This window comes from Bombina bombina, chromosome 5, assembly GCF_027579735.1.
Source record: "Bombina bombina isolate aBomBom1 chromosome 5, aBomBom1.pri, whole genome shotgun sequence".
NCBI classification, from domain to species: Eukaryota; Metazoa; Chordata; class Amphibia; order Anura; family Bombinatoridae; genus Bombina; species Bombina bombina.
In genome coordinates this window covers 688189119-688211297 of record NC_069503.1, presented here as the reverse complement: position 1 = coordinate 688211297, position 22179 = coordinate 688189119, and the positions used below count along the sequence as shown (strand labels likewise).

At 38.8% G+C, this 22179-nt stretch overlaps 1 protein-coding gene across 1 annotated transcript in view; it reads right to left on the bottom strand.

The window, feature by feature from the left end:
- The window catches only part of EXOC2 (exocyst complex component 2), a 914329-nt gene that overhangs the window by 114920 nt on the left and 777230 nt on the right, over window positions 1-22179 (bottom strand). Inside the window, 1 exon segment of the mRNA XM_053714663.1 lies at window positions 9004-9120. Coding sequence (XP_053570638.1) covers window positions 9004-9120 — 117 coding nt within the window.

Here is a 22179-nt window from a genome sequence, read left to right as displayed (position 1 = left end):
GAACCAGATCTGCATACCAAAAGAGAAACAACTGTAAAAGTTTGTCTTAAAAGGCAAATCTAAAAAGTGGCAGAGGTCTTGTAGAAAGGAATATGAACTGGGACACATACTGACCCAGTTGAACCAGAGGTAAAATAGTCTGAATGGAATGAAATGATACAAGGAGCGCCTAATAAGGCTAAGGTGATAAAAATTGCTAAGTATAATTAACATTTATTCTTCCAAATTATTAGAACATTAAACATATGATAAACAATTTTACAACTCAACATGGATCCATGTGACAGAATGAGCTCATTAAAATCACAGTAAAAACAAGATGATGATGTCTGGATAAGACATGTGTGGGGTATAAGTCTATCCCTCTAGGTTTAACTTTAATTTTTTTTTTATTTTTTTTTTAGTATTTTTCAAATGCACTTAATTTTGTTTTTTTAAACAGGCAAGAATAAAACTGAAAAAACTGCCTGAAGCATTTTTCTACCAAAAGCTGCCTCAGAGGAAGCAAAAACATCAAAAGGGTAGAATTTTGTAAAAGTATTTAAAGAAGACCAAGTAGCCGCTTTACAAATTTGATCAACTGAGGCCTCATTCTAAAAAGCCCATGAAGTAGCAACTGACCTGGTAGAATGAGCAGTAATCAGTTGCGGCGGAGGCTGACCTTGTGAATCAAAAGTTTCAACCAAGAAGCTAAAAAAACTGCAGAAGCCTTCCGTCGTTTCTTCAAGCCAGAAAAATGAATTAACAAACTAGATGTTTGTATATAGGCCATTGTAGTATCAATGTAATACTTTAATGCCCTAACAACATCCATACTATGCAAATATCTTTCTAAATCAGACTTGGTATTAGGACACAAATAAGGAACAACAATTTTTCTGCTGACGAAATCAGAAGAAACAACCTTTAGCAAGAAATCAAAAGTAGTTCTGTTTGGGACCAAGGCTATTTCTACATTTCTGCGGTGTTTGTGATAAGCTGTAATTTTCCTCTTACTCATTTACTGTACCAACACATATTATATACCGTTTTTCTCTCCATTAAATTGACTTTCTAAAGATACCATTATTTTCATCATATCTTATAATTTACTATAAATAAATGATAAAATATGATGAAAAAATGAAACCCCCTCCCCATAGTTTATGTAAGAACTTACATAATAAATTAATTTATTTCATATTGGCAAGAGTCCATGAGCTAGTGACGTATGGGATATACATTCCTACCAGGAGGGGCAAAGTTTCCAAACCTCAAAATGCCTATAAATACACCCCTCACCACACCCACAATTCAGTTGAACGAATAGCCAAGTAGTGGGGTGATAAAAAAAGGAGTAAAAAAGCATACAAAAAGAGTAACTGGAAAAATAATTGTGCTTTTATACAAAAATCATAACCACCATAAAAAGGGTGGGCCTCATGGACTCTTGCCAATATGAAAGAAATGAATTTATCAGGCAAGTTCTTACATAAATTATGTTTTCTTTCATGTAATTGGCAAGAGTCCCTGAGCTAGTGAAGCATGGGATAGAAATACCCAAGATGTGGAAGACCACAGAAGAGTCACTAGAAAGGGAGGGATAAAATAAAAACAGCTATTTCCGCTGAAAAAATAAAATCCACACAGATATATAAGTCTTTCTCATAAATTTCACATAAATTACAAGAAAAAAACTTAAATCATAAGAAGAAGAATCAAACTGAGACAGCTGCCTGAAGAACTTTTCTACCAAAGACTGCTTCTGAAGAAGCAAATACATCAAAATGGTAAAATTTAGTAAATGTATGCAAAGAAGAACAAGTTGCTGCTTTGAAAATCTGATCAACCGAAGCTTTATTCTTAAAAGCCCAAGAAGTGGCGACTGATCTAGTAGAATGAGCTGTAATTCTCTGAGGCGGAGATTGCCCTGCCTCCAAATAAGCCTTGTGAATCAAAAGCTTTAACCAAGATGCCAAAGAAATGGCAGAGGCTTTCTGACCTTTCCTAGGACCAGAAAAAACAACAAATAGATTAGAAGTCTTCCTGAAATCTTTAGTAGCTTCAACATAATATTTCAAAGCTCTTACAACATCCAAAGAATGTAAAGATCTTTCAAGAGTATTCTTAGGATTAGGACATAAGGAAGGAACAACAATTTCCCTACTAATGTTGTTAGAATTCAAAACCTTAGGATGTAATTTAAACAAAGTCCCCAAAGCAGCCTTATCCTGATGGAAAATCAGAAAAGGAGACTCACAAGAGAGAGCAGACAATTCAGAAACTCTTCTAGCTGAAGAGATAGCCAAAAGAAACAACAGTTTCCAAGAAAGTAGTTTAATATCCAAAGAATGCATAGGCTCAAAATGAAGAGACTGCAAAGCCTTCAAAACCAAATTAAGACTCCAAGGAGGAGAGATTGATTTAATAACATGTTTGATACGAACCAATGCCTGAACAAAATAGTGAATATCAGGATGTTTAGCAATCTTTCTATGAAATAAAACAGAAAGAGCAGAGATTTGTCCTTTCAAAGTACTTGCAGACAAACCTTTATCCAAACCATCCTGAAGAAACTGTAAAATTCTAGGAATTCTAAAAGAATGCCAAGAGAATTTATGAGAAAAACACCATGAAATATAGGCTTTCCAAACCCGATATTAAATCTTCCTTGAAACAGACTTACAAACCTGTAGCATAGTATTAATCATTAAATCAGAGAAACCTCTATGACTAAGCACTAAGCGTTCAATTTCCATACTTTCAAATTTAGCGATTTGAGATCCTGATGGAAAAATGGCCCTTGAGACAGAAGGTCTGGTCTTAAAGGAAGTGGCCAAGGTTGGCAGCTTGACATCCGGACAAGATCCGCAAACCAAAATCTGTGAGGCCATGCTGGTGCTATCAGAAACACATGTGATTATTATCTTGGAGATCACCCTTGGAAGAAGAACTAGAGGCGGAAAGATGTAAGCAGGTTGGTATGGCCAAGGAATTGCTAACGCATTCACCATCTCCGCCTGAGGATCCCTGGACCTGGAAAAATACCTGGGAAGTTTCTTGTTTAGATGGGACGCCATGAGACCTATTTCTGGAAGACCCCACATCTGTACAATCTGACAAAATACATCTGGATGGAGAGACCACTCCCCTGGATGTAAAGTCTGATGGCTGAGATAATCCGCTTCCCAATTGTCTACACTCGGGATAAGTATTACAGAAATTAGACAGAAGTTGAATTCTGCCCCAGAAAGTATTCAAGATACTTCTTTCATTGCTAAATGACTGCGAGTCCCACCCTGATGATTGACATATGCCACAGTTGTGATATTGTCTGTCTGAAAATGAATGAATGATTCTCTCTTTAGGAGAGGCCAAGCCTGAAGAGCCCTGAAAATAGCATGGAGTTCTAAAATATTGATTGGTAACCTCGGCTCTTGAGGATTCCAAACCCCTTGTGCTGTCAGAGACCCCCAGACAGCTCCCCAACCTGTGACACTTGCATCTGTTGAAATCACAGTCCAGGAAGGACGAACAAAGGAGGCCCCTTGAACAATAAGGTGATGGTTTAACCACCAAGTCAGTGAGAGTTGAGTGTTGGGATTTAAGAATATCAATTGTGATATCAGAGTATAATACCTGCACCATTGATTCAGCATGCAAAGCTGAAGAGGTCTCAGGAAAATGAGCAAAGGGGATCGCGTCCGATGCTGCAGTCATGAGACCTAAAACATCCATGCACATAGCCACTGAAGCGAATGATCGAGACTGAAGGTTTCGACAGGCAGAAACCAATTTTATTTGTCTCTTGTCTGTTAAAGACAGGGTCATGGACACTAAATCTATCTGGAAACCTAAAAAGGTGACCCTTGTCTGAGGAATCAAGAAACTCTTTGGTAAATTGATCCTCCAGCTATGTTTTTGAAGAAACAACATTAGTTGATTTGTGTGAGATTCTGCTAAATGAAAAGATTGAGCCAGTACCAAGATATCGTCCAAATAAGGAAACACTGCAATACCCTTCTCTCTGATTACAGAAAGAAGGGCACCTAGAACCTTGGAAAAGATTCTTGGAGCTGTCGCTAGGCTTAATGGAAGAGCGAAAAATTGGTAATGCTTGTATGGAAAAGAGATTCTCAGAAACCGATAGTCGTCTGGATGAATCGGAATGTAAAGATATGCATCCTTTAAGTCTATTGTGGACATATAATGACCTTGCTGAACAAAAGGCAGACTAGTCTCACCATCTTGAAAGTTGGGACCCTTACAAAACGATAAAAAAATTTCAGATCCACAACTGGTGTGAATAAATTTTCCTTCTTCGGGACAATGAATAAATTTGAATAAAAACCCAAACCCTGTTCCAGAAGTGGAACTGGTACAATTACCCCTGAAAGCTTCAGATCTGAAACACACTTCAGAAAAGCCTGAGCTTTCACAGGATTTGTTGGAATGTGAGAGAGAAAAAAACCTTCTCACAGGAGTTCTTCTTCTGAAACCTATTCGATACCCCTGAGAAACAATATTCTGAATCCAATGATTCTGAACGGAACCTGTCCAAATGTCTTGAAAAAATTTCAATCTGCCCCCCACAAGTAGAACTGGATTGAGGGCTGCACCTTCATGCAGTCTTGGGGACTGGCTTTGGTTTCGTATAAGTCTTGGATTTATTCCAACTCGAAGATGGCTTCCAATTGGAGCCAGAGTCCTTAGAGTGGTTTTCTGTTCTCTATTCTGGCGAAAGGAACATAACCAATTAGAAGCTTTAGATTTACCCTTAGACTTTTTATCTTGGGGCAAAAAAACTCCCTTCCCCTCAGTTATAGTGGAAATAATAGAATCCAACTGGGAACCAAACAAATTATTACCCTGGAATGATAGAGATAGCAACCTAGATTTAGATACCATGTCAGCATTCCATGCTTTGAGCCATAAAGCTCTTCCAGCTAAAATAGCCAAAGACATAGATTTAATATCAATCTTGATGATATCAAAAATGGCATCACAGATAAAATGATTAGCATGTTGAAGCAAACGAACAATGCTATGCAAATCAGAGTCTTTTCCCCGTTGTGCTAAGCTATCCAACCAAAAAATTGATGCAGCAGCAACATCAGCCATAGAAACGGCAGGTCTGAGAATATAGCCCGAATGTAAATAAGCTTTCCTTAGATAAGATTCAATTTTCCTATCTAAAGGATCCTTATAAGAAGTACTATCTTCCATAGGAATAGTAGTACGTTTAGCAAGAGTAGAAAAAGACCCATCAACCTTAGGGACTTTTCCCCAAAACTCTAATTTAGCCACTGGCAAAGGATACAACTTTTTAAACCTTGAAGAAGGAACAAAATAAGTACCAGGCTTAGACCATTCCTTAGCAATCACATCAGAAAGAGCATCAGGAACAGAAAAAACCTCAGTAGTCGTCACAGGAGGTTTATAGACAGAATTTAAACGTTTACTGGATTTATTATCAAGAGGAACAGACTCCTCAATATCCAAAGTTATCAACACTTCTTTTAACAAAGAACGAATATATTCAATCTTAAAGGGACAGTATACTCCAAAATTTAAACATCAAAATGACATGTGCAACATGTATTTAACATAAGTTTCATTCACCAAATTGTAAAAAGTTTTTTTTTATCCTATATATTTTCTCGTCAAACTTTTACCCCTTGTGTATTCACTGTCCGCCTCCAGGACCGCCGCTTTCCCCCCCTATATTTGAAGAATTACCGATCAACCTATAGTGGTGATATCTGTCGCGCTATGTACCAGCTATGTGAACATGCGCACAATGACATCATCTACTTCTGGTTTCCTCTATTCTTAGTTATGCGCATGCCCAAAATTCTACGTTCACAGCAAGCGATCGATGCTTACAAGATTGTATGTAATAGAGCATGCGCCAATTCAGTGCTGTGCAAGCAACAGAAGAGGAATTACCAAGGAGTATGACGACAAACCAACAGAAGGAGGTTAACGAAAAGTCCCATAACACCTGTGGTAGGCTTGTGACTAACTCACAGAGGATGTTTTTCTGTCACTACCCAGTACTCCATACTCCCCTCTATTCTATTTCTGGCTATGTGAGGGGAAAAGTGGGTCTCAAATAGAATCCCTGTCCATGACTGAGATACCAGAGAGAAGGGAGAGACTAAAAGCTCTTGGAAATTTGAGTTGAATCCCAGGAGTAATGGCTTATGGACTCTCACCACCTTATCAAAGAATAAGGATAGTGCTTCAGCAAACAAAGCACCTCAAGATGGAGGTACCATGTGGTATCAAAATTTCAGGGCTGATAGCTTAACACATCGACTTTAGGTTGGTTCAAACCCAAAAATGTATGAAGTAATGGAGAATCATAAAAATTATGGAAAGATCAAACTGCTGGATTTGGCTGACAGAGCCTGATATCTCTTTATTAATATGTACAATAATAAACTCTTGATCTGGAGGAGTAAAACTACAAACCTAAAGTACCAACTACAAATAAATAGAAAGTAAAACTATAGCCCAAAGGGAGGGGTAGATTAGAAGTCTCTAAAGGGTAGAAAACTAAAAAGAGTTCTGACTGATTTACTTCTTAATTTTATAGTGTAACTGCTTTATGAATAGCAATGAAAGCATTGTTGTAATAGAATGTCACAAAAATTATAAATAAAAATTATAAATAGACAGTTTGAAATACTTACCTAGCATTAAATACCATGAATCAACATTATTTTTTAACAATATTTTGTGAGAAATATGAAATTAGGACAACCCTTTGTTAGAGAATTGTGAGATGTAGCTAAAACAGTGGTTTCCAAGCCAGTTTTCAGTTAACATTTCAATTTACAGTTTTTCTACCCCACTGTAAAAAAATTAGACTTTCATGATTCAGATAAGGCATGCAATTTTAAACAACTTTACAATTTACTTTTACCATCAAATTTGCTTTGTTCACTTGGTATTCTTCATTGAAGGCTAAACCTAGGTAGGCTCATAGGCTAATTTCTAAGTCCTTGAAGACCGCCTCTTATCTCAGAGAATTTTATTCACTTTTCATAGCAATACAGAGCTAGCTCATGTGTGCCATATAGATAACATTTTTATCAATCCCATCGAGTTATTTATGAGTCAGCACTGATTGGCTAAAATGAAAGTATGTTAAAAGAACTGAGATTGAGGGCAGTTTGCAGAGACTTAGATACAAGGTAATCAAAGAGTTAAAAAGCATATTACTATAACAGTGCTGGTTTTGCAAAACTGGTGATTGGGTAATAAAGGGATTATCTATCTTTTCAAACAATAAAACTTTTCAAGTAGTCTGCCCCTGTAAATACACTTATGAAATACCTATAGCTTTTATTAGAAGCATTTTTGCTAATACTGTACATGTATTTTATAAAAACGCTTCTATTCAAAACTGAAATACATCCATGTAGTTTCCAATTTTGGCTGGAATGTCCCTTTAACAATGCAGCATACAAATAAGATGTTCTGTGCTATATTAAGGTAATATAAACTATTGTTCCAATTGTAGGCTAAATAATTTAAAAATAAATTCATTACAATTTTTTGTGTTATATGCAACAATAAAATTACTTGGAAACATTACTTACAAAAACTATGCACAAATAGAAAAAATGCATAAAGAAACAAGCACGACACATACTAGTACTAACTAAAAATACTTTACTAGAAATGTAATGAAAAACAGATTTTCTGAATTTATGTGGACCAAATAGTAAACAATGTGCATATTTCTGGGGGAAAATGCTTATTATATAGCAGACAAACTTATTTTCTCATCAAAAATGATGATTCTTTATAAAAAAAAGGAAAAGAAAAACACTATACTATAATGTCGCCCACTCTGACATTTCCATTCTGTGAAACTAAAAAAAAAAATCCCTTATGTAATTGATAAACAAGAAACTTGAGATCTAATAGATTACAAAAAAAGATAATAATGGTATAGATGCTGACATTAAAATCAGTGCTCAAAAAATTTACCTAGAAATCTGATAGGAGGAAATATTAAGAAAACGTTTAGTATAATGCAAATGAGAGCTTTGCTATTTTTAAGATTACATCAATAACATATTGAGATACTCAAAATATATACTGCATAACTATAACTGAAATTAACTAAGTACATTTGTCTTTATCCATAAATTGTGCTGTTTGTATTTGACGTTCTCTGAGACTAACAGAAACATATGAATCAGAAAGCAGTTAAAAGACAAAACCTCACTTTGAGTGAATATAAAAAGCATTAGATTAACCAAGGAACGCAGAACAATTTTCTTCAGCATTTGGCTTAACTGGCAAAAGGTCAGTGATGTGATTCTTTTTTAGTTCAAATATGAAAATTGATCACAATTATTGTAGATAAATTCTGTGTTTTATTTTTAAAGGGACATTAAACACTTTGCGATAGTAATATAAAATGATTAATCATATATATATATATATATATATATATATATATATATATATATATATATATATATATATATATATATAAACTCTGCAATATATGTCCTTTATTTGTTTTGCCCCCATTTCATGTAATTCCATTTTAAAATTGTCAGCTTTTCAGTTCCTATTTATAACTGTCCCTAATTGTCCACAACAGAGAAGGTAACCTAAGTTACAACATGGCAGCTACCATTGTTTTATAGACACTAAAACGTTACACTTATTTTGCCAATATTTAAACAGGTAATGAAACTTTAAAAAACACATCTGCAAATAATACATTATTCTCAGACTAATCTTTTCTTTGAATGCATCATTCTAGCTAGAATGTATTTAGTGTTTAATGTCCCTTAAAAAGAAAAAAAAAAGAAAAAAAAAGAAAAAAAAAGAAAAAACGGCAAAAGAATCTGGTCCCAGGTAAGTTATACCTCTCTGTTCTGGAAGTAGACCAGATCCTTGATGGCCAGACTGTGTGCTGTAAGAATCTTCTAAAGACAAATAGGAAGTAAGGTTACACTGGAAACTTCATAAAGGAGCAACACTGATTCTTACCTGATTTATCTTCTCTATTCCTTGGAAGTTGTACTTCTCAAAATGCTCAGCAATGTTTAGTAAAGTGTGGCGCTCTAGGTAGCAACAGTTGCTCAGAACGATTAAGAGTCGTTTTTCCTAAAACAGTCAGTAGAAAAGATAATTTGACAAAAATATATTTTAAAGCATTTAAATAGATACAAATATTTGACGTGAAGAGTAGATAGAACCATTGTTATACACTCAAGTCGAGGCGATTTGTAAAGTTGCAACCCTTTTGTATAATGATCTACAGTACAAGATGTATAGCTTTTTTTTAAATAACATGTACATACTGCACTGGTCAATTGCTGCTCCTAATATTTCCCAATCAGTATTTATTCTTGACAAAAACATAATTTATGCTTACCTGATAAATTTATTTCTCTTGTAGTGTAGTCAGTCCACGGGTCATCCATTACTTATGGGATTATATCTCTTCCCCAACAGGAAGTTGCAAGAGGATCACCCAAGCAGAGCTGCTATATAGCTCCTCCCCTCACATGTCATATCCAGTCATTCGACCGAAACAAGACGAGAAAGGAGAAACCATAGGGTGCAGTGGTGACTGGAGTTTAAATAAAATTTAGATCTGCCTTAAAAGACAGGGCGGGCCGTGGACTGACTACACTACAAGAGAAATAAATTTATCAGGTAAGCATAAATTATGTTTTCTCTTGTTAAGTGTAGTCAGTCCACGGGTTATCCATTACTTATGGGATACCAATACCAAAGCTAAAGTACACGGATGAAGGGAGGGACAAGGCAGGAACTTTAAACGGAGGGAACCACTGCCTGAAGTACCTTTCTCCCAAAAATAGCCTCCGAAGAAGCAAAAGTATCAAATTTGTAAAATTTTGAAAAGGTGTGAAGCGAAGACCAAGTCGCAGCCTTGCAAATCTGTTCAACAGAAGCCTCATTTTTAAAGGCCCAGGTGGAAGCCACAGCTCTAGTAGAATGAGCTGTAATTCTTTCAGGAGGCTGCTGTCCAGCAGTCTCATAGGCTAAACGTATTATGCTACGAAGCCAAAAGGAGAGAGAGGTAGCCGAAGCCTTTTGACCTCTCCTCTGTCCAGAGTAAACGACAAACAGGGAAGAAGTTTGACGAAAATCTTTAGTTGCCTGCAAATAGAACTTCAGGGCACGGACTACGTCCAGATTATGCAAAAGTCGTTCCTTCTTTGAAGAAGGGTTAGGACACAATGATGGAACAACAATCTCCTGATTGATATTCCTGTTAGAAACTACCTTAGGTAAGAACCCAGGTTTAGTACGCAGAACTACCTTGTCTGAATGAAAAATCAGATAAGGAGAATCACAATGTAAGGCAGATAACTCAGAGACTCTTCGAGCCAAGGAAATAGCCATCAAAAACAGAACTTTCCAAGATAACAGCTTGATATCAATGGAATGCCTTGCAGAACGTTAAGAACTAAGTTTAAGCTCCACGGCGGAGCAACAGTCTTAAACACAGGCTTAATCCTAGCCAAAGCCTGACAAAAAGCCTGAACGTCTGGAATTTCTGCCAGACGCTTGTGTAGAAGAATAGACAGAGCAGAAATCTGTCCCTTTAACGAACTAGCGGATAAGCCCTTTTCAAAACCCTCTTGTAGAAAAGACAATATCCTAGGAATCCTAACCTTACTCCATGAGTAACTCTTGGATTCGCACCAATATAAATATTTACGCCATATCTTATGGTAAATTCTTCTGGTAACAGGTTTTCTAGCCTGTATTAAGGTATCAATAACCGACTCCGAGAAGCCAGGCTTTGATAGAATCAAGCGTTCAATCTCCATGCAGTCAGCCTCAGAGAAATTAGATTTGGATGGTTGAAAGGACCCTGAATTAGAAGGTCCTGCCTCAGAGGCAGAGACCATGGTGGACAGGACGACATGTCCACTAGGTCTGCATACCAGGTCCTGCGTGCCACGCAGGCGCTATCAGAATCACCGATGCTCTTTCCTGTTTGATCTTGGCAATCAGTCGAGGAAGCATCGGAAATGGTGGAAACACATAAGCCATGTTGAAGACCCAAGGGGCTGTCAGAGCATCTATCAGCACCGCTCCCGGGTCCCTGGACCTGGATCCGTAACAAGGAAGCTTGGCGTTCTGGCGAGACACCATGAGATCCAGATCTGGTTTGCCCCAACGATGAATCAGTTGAGCGAAGACCTCCGGATGAAGTTCCCACTCCCCCGGATGAAAAGTCTGGCGACTTAGAAAATCCGCCTCCCAGTTCTCCACGACTGGGATGTAGCTCGCTGACAGGTGGCAAGAGTGAGACTCTGCCCAGCGAATTATCTTTGAGACTTCCAACATCGCTAGAGAACTCCTGGTTCCCCCTTGATGATTGATGTAAGCCACAGTCGTGATATTGTCCGACTGAAATCTGATGAACCTCAGAGTTGCTAACTGAGGCCAGGCTAGAAGGGCATTGAATATTGCTCTTAACTCCAGAATATTTATTGGGAGGAGTTTCTCCTCCTGAGTCCATGATCCCTGAGCCTTCAGGGAATTCCAGACTGCGCCCCAACCTAGAAGGCTGGCGTCTGTTGTTACAATTGTCCAATCTGGCCTGCGAAAGGTCATCCCCTTGGACAGGTGGGGCCGAGAAAGCCACCATAGAAGAGAATCTCTGGTCTCTTGATCCAGATTTAGTAGAGGGGACAAATCTGAGTAATCCCCATTCCACTGACTAAGCATGCACAATTGCAGCGGTCTGAGATGCAGGCGCGCAAATGGTACTATGTCCATTGCCGCTACCATTAAGCCGATTACTTCCATGCACTGAGCTACTGACGGGTGTGGAATGGAATAAAGGGCACAGCAAGCATTTAGAAGTTTTGATAACCTGGCCTCCGTCAGGTAAATTTTCATCTCTACAGAATCTATAAGAGTCCCTAGGAAGGGAACCCTTGTGAGTGGTAATAGAGAACTCTTTTCCACGTTCACCTTCCACCCATGCGACCTCAGAAATGCCAGAACTATCTCTGTATGAGACTTGGCAGTTTGAAAACTTGACGCTTGTATCAGAATGTCGTCTAGGTACGGAGCCACCGCTATGCCTCGCGGTCTTAGTACCGCCAGAAGTGAGCCAGAACCTTTGTAAAGATTCTTGGAGCCGTAGCTAACCCGAAGGGAAGAGCTACAAACTGGTAATGCCTGTCTAGGAAGGCAAATCTTAGGTACCGATAATGATCCTTGTGAATCGGTATGTGAAGGTAGGCATCCTTTAAGTCCACAGTGGTCATGTACTGACCCTCTTGGATCATGGGTAGGATGGTTCGAATAGTTTCCATTTTGAATGATGGAACTCTTAGGAATTTGTTTAGGATTTTTAAGTCCAAGATTGATCTGAAGGTTCCCTCTTTCTTGGGAACCACAAACAGATTTGAATAGAATCCTTGCCCGTGTTCCGTCCGCGGAACTGGGTGAATCACCCACCTTAAGTAAGAGGTCTTGTACACAGCGTACAAACGCCTCTTTCTTTATTTGGTTTGCTGATAACCTTGAAAGATGAAATCTCCCTTGTGGAGGAGAAGCTTTGAAGTCCAGAAGATCCCTGAGATATGATCTCCAACGCCCAGGGATCCTGGACATCTCTTGCCCAAGCCTGGGCGAAGAGAGAAAGTCTGCCCCCCACTAGATCCGTTTCCGGATAGGGGGCCCTCTCTTCATGCTGTCTTAGGGGCAGCAGCAGGTTTTCTGGCCTGCTTGCCCTTGTTCCAGGACTGGTTAGTTTTCCAGCCCTGTCTGTAACGAGCAACAGCTCCTTCCTGTTTTGGAGCGGAGGAAGCTGATGCTGCTCCTGCCTTGAGGTTACGAAAGGCACGAAAATTAGACTGTTTGGCCTTTGATTTGGCCCTGTCCTGAGGCAGAGCATAGCCCTTACCTCCCGTAATGTCAGCGATAATTTCTTTCAAGCCGGGCCCGAATAAGGTCTGCCCTTTGAAAGGAATATTAAGCAATTTAGATTTAGAAGTCACGTCAGCTGACCAGGATTTAAGCCATAGCGCTTTGCGCGCTTGGATGGCGAATCTGGAGTTCTTAGCCGTAAGTTTGGTTAAATGTACGACGGCATCAGAAACAAATGCTTTAGCTAGCTTAAGTGCTCTAAGCTTGTTCATAATTTCATCCAATGCAGCTGTGCGAATGGCCTCTTCCAGAGACTCAAACCAGAATGCCGCCGCAGCAGTGACAGGCGCAATGCATGCAAGGGGCTGTAAGATAAAACCTTGTTGAACAAACATTTCTTTCATGTAATTAGCAAGAGTCCATGAGCTAGTGACGTATGGGATATACATTCCTACCAGGAGGGGCAAAGTTTCCCAAACCTCAAAATGCCTATAAATACACCCCTCACCACACCCACAAATCAGTTTTTACAAACTTTGCCTCCTATGGAGGTGGTGAAGTAAGTTTGTGCTAGATTCTACGTTGATATGCGCTCCGCAGCAGGTTGGAGCCTGGTTTTCCTCTCAGCGTGCAGTGAATGTCAGAGGGATGTGAGGAGAGTATTGCCTATTTGAATGCAATGATCTCCTTCTACGGGGTCTATTTCATAGGTTCTCTGTTATCGGTCGTAGAGATTCATCTCTTACCTCCCTTTTCAGATCGACGATATACTCTTATATATATACCATTACCTCTGCTGATTTTCGTTTCAGTACTGGTTTGGCTTTCTACAACATGTAGACGAGTGTCCTGGGGTAAGTAAGTCTTATTTTCTGTGACACTCTAAGCTATGGTTGGGCGCTTTTTTATAAAGTTCTAAATATATGTATTCAAACATTTATTTGCCTTGACTCAGGATGTTCAACATTCCTTCTTTTCAGACAGTCAGTTTCATATTTGGGATAATGCATTTGAATCAATCATTTTTTCTTACCTTAAAAAATTTGACTTTTTCCCTGTGGGCTCTTAGGCTCGCGGGGGCTGAAAATGCTTCATTTTATTGCGTCATTCTTGGCGCAGACTTTTTTGGCGCAAAAAATCTTTTCTGTTTCCGGCGTCATACCTGTCGCCGGAAGTTGCGTCATTTTTTGACGTTCTTTTGCGCCAAAAATGTCGGCGTTCCGGATGTGGCGTCATTTTTGGCGCCAAAAGCATTTAGGCGCCAAATAATGTGGGCGTCTTATTTGGCGCTAAAAAAATACGGGCGTCGCTTTTGTCTCCACATTATTTAAGTCTCATTTTTCATTGCTTCTGGTTGCTAGAAGCTTGTTCTTTGGCATTTTTTCCCATTCCTGAAACTGTCATTTAAGGAATTTGATCAATTTTGCTTTATATGTTGTTTTTCTCTTACATATTGCAAGATGTCTCATGTTGCATCTGAGTCAGAAGATACTTCAGGAAAATCGCTGCCTGGTGCTGGAACTACCAAAGCTAAGTGTATCTGCTGTAAACTTTTGGTAGCTGTTCCTCCAGCTGTTGTTTGTATTAAATGTCATGACAAACTTGTTAATGCAGAAAATATTTCCTTTAGTAAAATACCATTACCTGTTGCAGTTCCATCAACATCTAATGTTCAGAGTGTTCCTGATAACATAAGAGATTTTGTTTCTGAATCCATTAAGAAGGCTATGTCTGTTATTCCTCCTTCTAGTAAACATAAAAAGTCTTTTAAAACTTCTCTTTATCGAGATGAATTTTTAAATGAACATCATCATTCTGATTCTAATGATTCTTCTGGTTCAGAGGATTCTGTTTCAGAGGTTGATGCTGATAAATCTTCATATTTATTTAAAATGGAATTTATTCGTTCTTTACTTAAAGAAGTCCTAATTGCATTAGAAATTGAGGATTCTGGTCCTCTTGATACTAAATCTAAACGTTTAGACAAGGTCTTTAAATCTCCTGTAGTTATTCCAGAAGTTTTTCCTGTTCCTGGTGCTATTTCTGAAGTAATTTCCAGGGAATGGAATAATGTGGGTAATTCATTTACTCCTTCTAAACGTTTTAAGCAATTATATCCTGTGCCGTCTGACAGATTAGAGTTTTGGGACAAAATCCCTAAAGTTGATGCGGCTATCTCTACCCTTGCTAAACGTACTACTATTCCTACGGCAGATGGTACTTCCTTTAAGGATCCTTTAGATAGGAAAATTGAATCCTTTCTAAGAAAAGCTTATTTGTGTTCAGGTAATCTTCTTAGACCTGCTATATCTTTGGCGGATGTTGCTGCAGCTTCAACTTTTTGGTTGGAAACTTTAGCGCAACAAGTAACAGATCATGATTCTCATAACATTATTATTCTTCTTCAACATGCTAATAATTTTATCTGTGATGCCATTTTTGATATTATCAGAGTTGATGTCAGGTTTATGTCTCTAGCTATTTTAGCTAGAAGAGCTTTATGGCTTAAAACTTGGAATGCTGATATGTCTTCTAAATCGACTCTACTTTCCCTTTCTTTCCAGGGTAATAAATTATTTGGTTCTCAGTTGGATTCTATTATCTCAACTGTTACTGGTGGGAAAGGAACTTTTTTACCATAGGATAAAAAATCTAAGGGTAAAAACAGGGCTAATAATCGTTTTCGTTCCTTTCGTTTCAACAAAGAACAAAAGCCTGATCCTTCATCCTCAGGAGCAGTTTCAGTTTGGAAACCATCTCCAGTCTGGAATAAATCCAAGCCTTCTAGAAAAGCAAAGCCAGCTTCTAAGTCCACATGAAGGTGTGGCCCTCATTCCAGCTCAGCTGGTAGGGGGCAGATTACGTTTTTTCAAAGAAATTTGGATCAATTCTGTTCACAATCTTTGGATTCAGAACATTATTTCAGAAGGGTACAGAATTGGTTTCAAGATAAGACCTCCTGCAAAGAGATTTTTTCTTTCCCGTGTCCCAGTAAACCCAGCGAAAGCTCAAGCATTTCTGAAATGTGTTTCAGATCTAGAGTTGGCTGGAGTAATTATGCCAGTTCCAGTTCTGGAACAGGGGCTGGGGTTTTATTCGAATCTCTTCATTGTACCAAAGAAGGAGAATTCCTTCAGACCAGTTCTGGATCTAAAAATATTGAGTCGTTATGTAAGGATACCAACATTCAAAATGGTAACTGTAAGGACTATCCTGCCTTTTGTTCAGCAAGGGCATTATATGTCTACAATAGATTTACAGGATGCATATCTGCATATTCCGATTCATCCAGCTCACTATCAGTTTCTGAGATTCTCTTTCCTGGACAAGCATTACCAGTTTGTGGCTCTGCCGTTCGGCCTAGCAACAGCTCCAAGAATTTTTACAAAGGTTCTCGGTGCCCTTCTGTCTGTAATCAGAGAACAGGGTATTGTGGTATTTCCTTATTTGGACGATATCTTGGTACTTGCTCAGTCTTCACATTTAGCAGAATTTCATACGAATCGACTTTTGTTGTTTCTTCAAGATCATGGTTGGAGGATCAATTCACTAAAAAGTTCATTGATTCCTCAGACAAGGGTAACCTTTCTGGGTTTCCAGATAGATTCAGTGTCCATGACTCTGTCTTTGACAGACAAGAGACGTCTAAAATTGATTTCAGCTTGTCGAAACCTTCAGTCACAATCATTCCCTTCGGTAGCCTTATGCATGGAAATTCTAGGTCTTATGACTGCTGCATCGGACGCGATCCCCTTTGCTCGTTTTCACATGCGACCTCTTCAGCTCTGTATGCTGAACCAATGGTGCAGGGATTACACAAAGATATCTCAATTAATATCTTTAAAACCGATTGTACGACACTCTCTGACGTGGTGGACAGATCACCATCGTTTAGTTCAGGGGGCTTCTTTTGTTCTTCCGACCTGGACTGTAATTTCAACAGATGCAAGTCTTACAGGTTGGGGAGCTGTGTGGGGGTCTCTGACGGCACAAGGGGTTTGGGAATCTCAGGAGGTGAATTACCGATCAATATTTTGGAACTCCGTGCAATTTTCAGAGCTCTTCAGTCTTGGCCTCTTCTGAAGAGAGAATCGTTCATTTGTTTTCAGACAGACAATGTCACAACTGTGGCATACATCAATCATCAAGGAGGGACTCACAGTCCTCTGGTTATGAAAGAAGTATCTCGAATTCTGGTTTGGGCGGAATCCAGCTCCTGTCTAATCTCTGCGGTTCATATTCCAGGTATAGACAATTGGGAAGCGGATTATCTCAGTCGCCAAACGTTGCATCCGGGCGAATGGTCTCTTCACCCAGAGGTATTTCTTCAGATTGTTCAAATGTGGGAACTTCCAGAAATAGATCTGATGGCTTCTCATCTAAACAAGAAACTTCCCAGGTATCTGTCCAGATCCCGGGATCCTCAGGCGGAGGCAGTGGATGCATTATCACTTCCTTGGAAGTATCATCCTGCCTATATCTTTCCGCCTCTAGTTCTTCTTCCAAGAGTAATCTCCAAGATTCTGAAGGAATGCTCGTTTATTCTGCTGGTAGCTCCAGCATGGCCTCACAGGTTTTGGTATGCGGATCTTGTCCGGATGGCCTCTTGCCAACCGTGGACTCTTCCGTTAAGACCAGACCTTCTGTCGCAAGGTCCTTTTTTCCATCAGGATCTCAAATCCTTAAATTTAAAGGTATGGAGATTGAACGCTTGATTCTTGGTCAAAGAGGTTTCTCTGACTCTGTGATTAATACTATGTTACAGGCTCGTAAATCTGTATCTAGAGAGATATATTATAGAGTCTGGAAGACTTATATTTCTTGGTGTCTTTCTCATCATTTTTCCTGGCATTCTTTTATAATTCCGAGAATTTTACAGTTTCTTCAGGATGGTTTAGATAAAGGTTTGTCCGCAAGTTCCTTGAAAGGTCAAATCTCTGCTCTTTCAGTTCTTTTTCACAGAAAGATTGCTAATCTTCCTGATATTCATTGTTTTGTACAAGCCTTGGTTCGTATAAAATCTGTCATTAAGTCAATTTCTCCTCCTTGGAGTTTGAATTTGGTTCTGGGGGCTCTTCAAGCTCCTCCGTTTGAACCTATGCATTCATTGGACATTAAATTACTTTCTTGGAAAGTTTTGTTCCTTTTGGCCATCTCTTCTGCCAAAAGAGTCTCTGAATTGTCTGCTCTTTCTTGTGAGTCTCCTTTTCTGATTTTTCATCAGGATAAGGCGGTGTTTTGCAAACTTCTTTTAAATTTTTACCTAAGGTTGTGAATTCCAACAACATTAGTAGAGAAATTGTGGTTCCTTCATTATGCCCTAATCCTAAGAATTCTAAGGAGAAATCATTGCATTCTTTGGATGTTGTTAGAGCTTTGAAATATTATGTTGAAGCTACTAAGACTTTCCGAAAGACTTCTAGTCTATTTGTCATCTTTTCCGGTTCTAGAAAAGGCCAGAAAGCTTCTGCCATTTCTTTGGCATCTTGGTCGAAATCTTTGATTCATCATGCTTATGTTGAGTCGGGCAAAACTCCGCCTCAAAGGATTACAGCTCATTCTACTAGGTCAGTCTCTACTTCCTGGGCATTTAAGAATGAAGCTTCGGTTGATCAGATTTGCAAAGCTGCAACTTGGTCTTCTTTGCATACTTTTACTAAATTCTACCATTTTGATGTGTTTTCTTCTTCTGAAGCTGTTTTTGGTAGAAAAGTACTTCAGGCAGCTGTTTCAGTTTGAATCTTCTGCTTATATTTTTAAAATTATACTTTATTTTGGGTGTGGATTATTTTCAGCGGAATTGGCTGTCTTTATTTTATCCCTCCCTCTCTAGTGACTCTTGCGTGGAAGATCCACATCTTGGGTAGTTATTATCCCATACGTCACTAGCTCATGGACTCTTGCTAATTACATGAAAGAAAACATAATTTATGTAAGAACTTACCTGATAAATTCATTTCTTTCCTATTAGCAAGAGTCCATGAGGCCCGCCCTTTTTTGTGGTGGTTATGATTTTTTGTATAAAGCACAATTATTCCAATTCCTTATTTTTTATGCTTTCGCACTTTTTCTTATCACCCCACTTCTTGGCTATTCGTTAAACTGATTTGTGGGTGTGGTGAGGGGTGTATTTATAGGCATTTTGAGGTTTGGGAAACTTTGCCCCTCCTGGTAGGAATGTATATCCCATACGTCACTAGCTCATGGACTCTTGCTAATATGAAAGAAATGAATTTATCAGGTAAGTTCTTACATAAATTATGTTTTTCTTAAGGTAACCTTCTAATTTTTTATCCATTGGATCTGAAAAGGCACAACTATCCTCCACCGGGATAGTGGTACGCTTAGCTAAAGTAGAAACTGCTCCCTCCACCTTAGGGACCGTCTGCCATAAGTCTCATGTGGTGGCGTCTATAGGAAACATTTTCCTAAATATGGGAGGAGGGGAAAAAGGCACACCGGGTCTATTCCACTCCTTGCTAATAATCTCTGTAAGCCTTTTAGGTATAGGAAACACATCAGTACACACCGGTACCGCATAGTATCTATCCAACCTACATAATTTTTCTGGAATTGCAACCGTGTTACAATCATTCAGAGCCGCTAATACCTCCCCTAGCAATATGCGGAGGTTCTCAAGCTTAAATTTAAAATTAGAAATCTCTGAATCCAGTCTCCCTGGATCAGATCCGTCACCCACAGAATGAAGCTCTCCGTCTTCATGTTCTGCAAATTGTGACGCAGTATCGGACATGGCTCTCACATCATCAGCGCGCTCTGTCCTTAACCCAGAGCTATCACGCTTGCCTCTTAATTCTGGCAATTTAGATAATACTTCTGTCATAACAGTAGCCATGTCTTGCAAAGTGATTTGTAAGGGCCTCCCTGATGTACTTGGTGCCACAAAATCACGCACCTCCTGAGTGGGAGGCGAAGGTACTGACACGTGAGGAGAGTTAGTCGGCATAACTTCCCCCTCGTAGTCTGGTGATAATTTCTTTACATGTAAAGATTGACTTTTATTTAAAGTTACATCAATGCATTCAGTACATAACTTTCTATGGGGCTCCACATTGGCCTTCATACATAGTGAACAAACAGATTCATCTGTGTCAGACATGTTTAAACAGACTAGCAATGAGACTAGCAAGCTTGGAAAATACTTTTCAAATAAATTTACAAGCAATATAAAAAACGCTACTGTGCCTTTAAGAAGCACAAAAAGCTGTCACAGTTGAAATAACAATGAACCAAATTAGTTATAGCAACCAAATTTTCACAGTAAATGTATTAAGTTAGCAAAGGATTGCACCCACCAGCAAATGGATGATTAACCCCTTAATACCCAAAAACGGATAACAATTTAATAATTAACGTTTTTATCACAGTCAAACACACTGTCACAGGTCTGCTGTGACTGATTACCTCCCTCAAAATGAATTTTGAAGACCCCTGAGCTCTCTAGAGACGTCCTGGATCATGGAGGATGAAGTAGGAAGATTGTGACTGAATTTTTACTGAACAAAAAGCGCTAAAATAGGCCCCTCCCACTCATATTACAACAGTGGGGAAGCTCAGTTAACTGTTTCTATGCAGAAACAAAAGTTAGCCATGTGGTAAAAATCATGCCCCAATAAGTTTTATCACCAAGTACCTCACAAAAAACGATTAACATGCCAGTAAACGTTTTGAACATACATTTTAAAAGTTATGAAGTGTTATTAATAAGCCTGCTACCAGTCGCTTCTACTGCAGTTAAGGCTCATACATTACTTCAGTATTAACAGTATTTTCTGAGTCATTCCCTAGAAAAATACTTCAGTGTACACACACTCATCAGCCTAATACCAGTCGCTACCACTGCATTTAAGGCTGAACTTACATTACATTGGTATCAGCAGTAATTTCTCAGTCAATTCCATTGATTAGAAAAATAATTTACTGCACATACCTCGTTTGCAGGGGGGCCCTGCATGCTATTCCCCTTTTCTGAAGTTACCTCACTCCTCAGAATGTGCGAGAACAGCCAGTGGATCTTAGTTACGTCTGCTAAGATCATAGAAAACGCAGGCAGATTCTTCTTCTAATGCTGCCTGAGAACAAACAGCACACTCCGGTGCCATTTAAAATAACAAACTTTTGATTGAAGAAATAAACTAAGTTTAAAAACACCACAGACCTCTCACAACGACCTATCTTTAGTTAGGTTGCAAGAGAATGACTGGATATGACATGTGAGGGGAGGAGCTATATAGCAGCTCTGCTTGGGTGATCCTCTTGCAACTTCCTGTTGGGGAAAAGATATAATCCCATAAGTAATGGATGACCCGTGGACTGACTACACTTAACAAGAGAAAACAAAATAGAACAATAATAACTTAGCATATCACTTTGTGTGTGTTTTGGGGAAGACAATATAACTACTGACTGCATCTGAATTTCAATTAATTTACAGATATTTAATATTAAAATACCACTATTGTGTAATCTTAAGTCTCATTAAATAGGTGCTTGACTCCACCAACAATGTGATTTTTATGATGATGATGGTGGCAGCACTAGTTTTGTTCACCAGTCTCTACTAAATGGTAACTTTAAAGGGACATAAAAGTGCAAGAAATATATGTTACAACATTTTATTATTATTGCAGTACTGCTTGCATATAACCACAGAAAGACAGAGAGATGCACTCAACTAGGTTTAGAACTGAAGCTGGAAATACTTCCTTGCTTAGTCCCTCCTTACTTCCAGGGGACAAACACTTTCTGCACACTATGCCTATCACAAAGGTAGAATTTCCTGTAGCATATCAGTCTGACCCTGCCACATGACAGTCCAATGCCGAAATACTAGGCAAATCTCATTTGAACAAGGAAAAATAACAAACCCCAGATGTACGTTTCGGCCTCTATGGACCTCGTCAGTGAGGTGCAGTTGCCCCATTACCACCTAAGAGGATTTGCATAAACACAGAAAGACAGAGCGATGCCCTCACTGCTTGCATATAAACTATGGCCCAGATTTTAAGTGGAGCGCTATTGATAGTGCAGGGTGCGCTATCAATATCACTGGCTGCACGAAAATTAGTGTGCAAATTGATATTACAAGTCCATGGTAAAACAAAACTATCAGAGAATGTTTAGCACGTCCGATATCCCTATAGTGGATATCATGGCTGTGCTAAACATTGCTCATATTACAAGTTAAAAATAGCGCTAGAAAAATTATCGCAACTTGAGACCTGAATATTCTCTAAATATTTGTATGAGTGTATACATGTGTATTTATGTGTTTTTGTG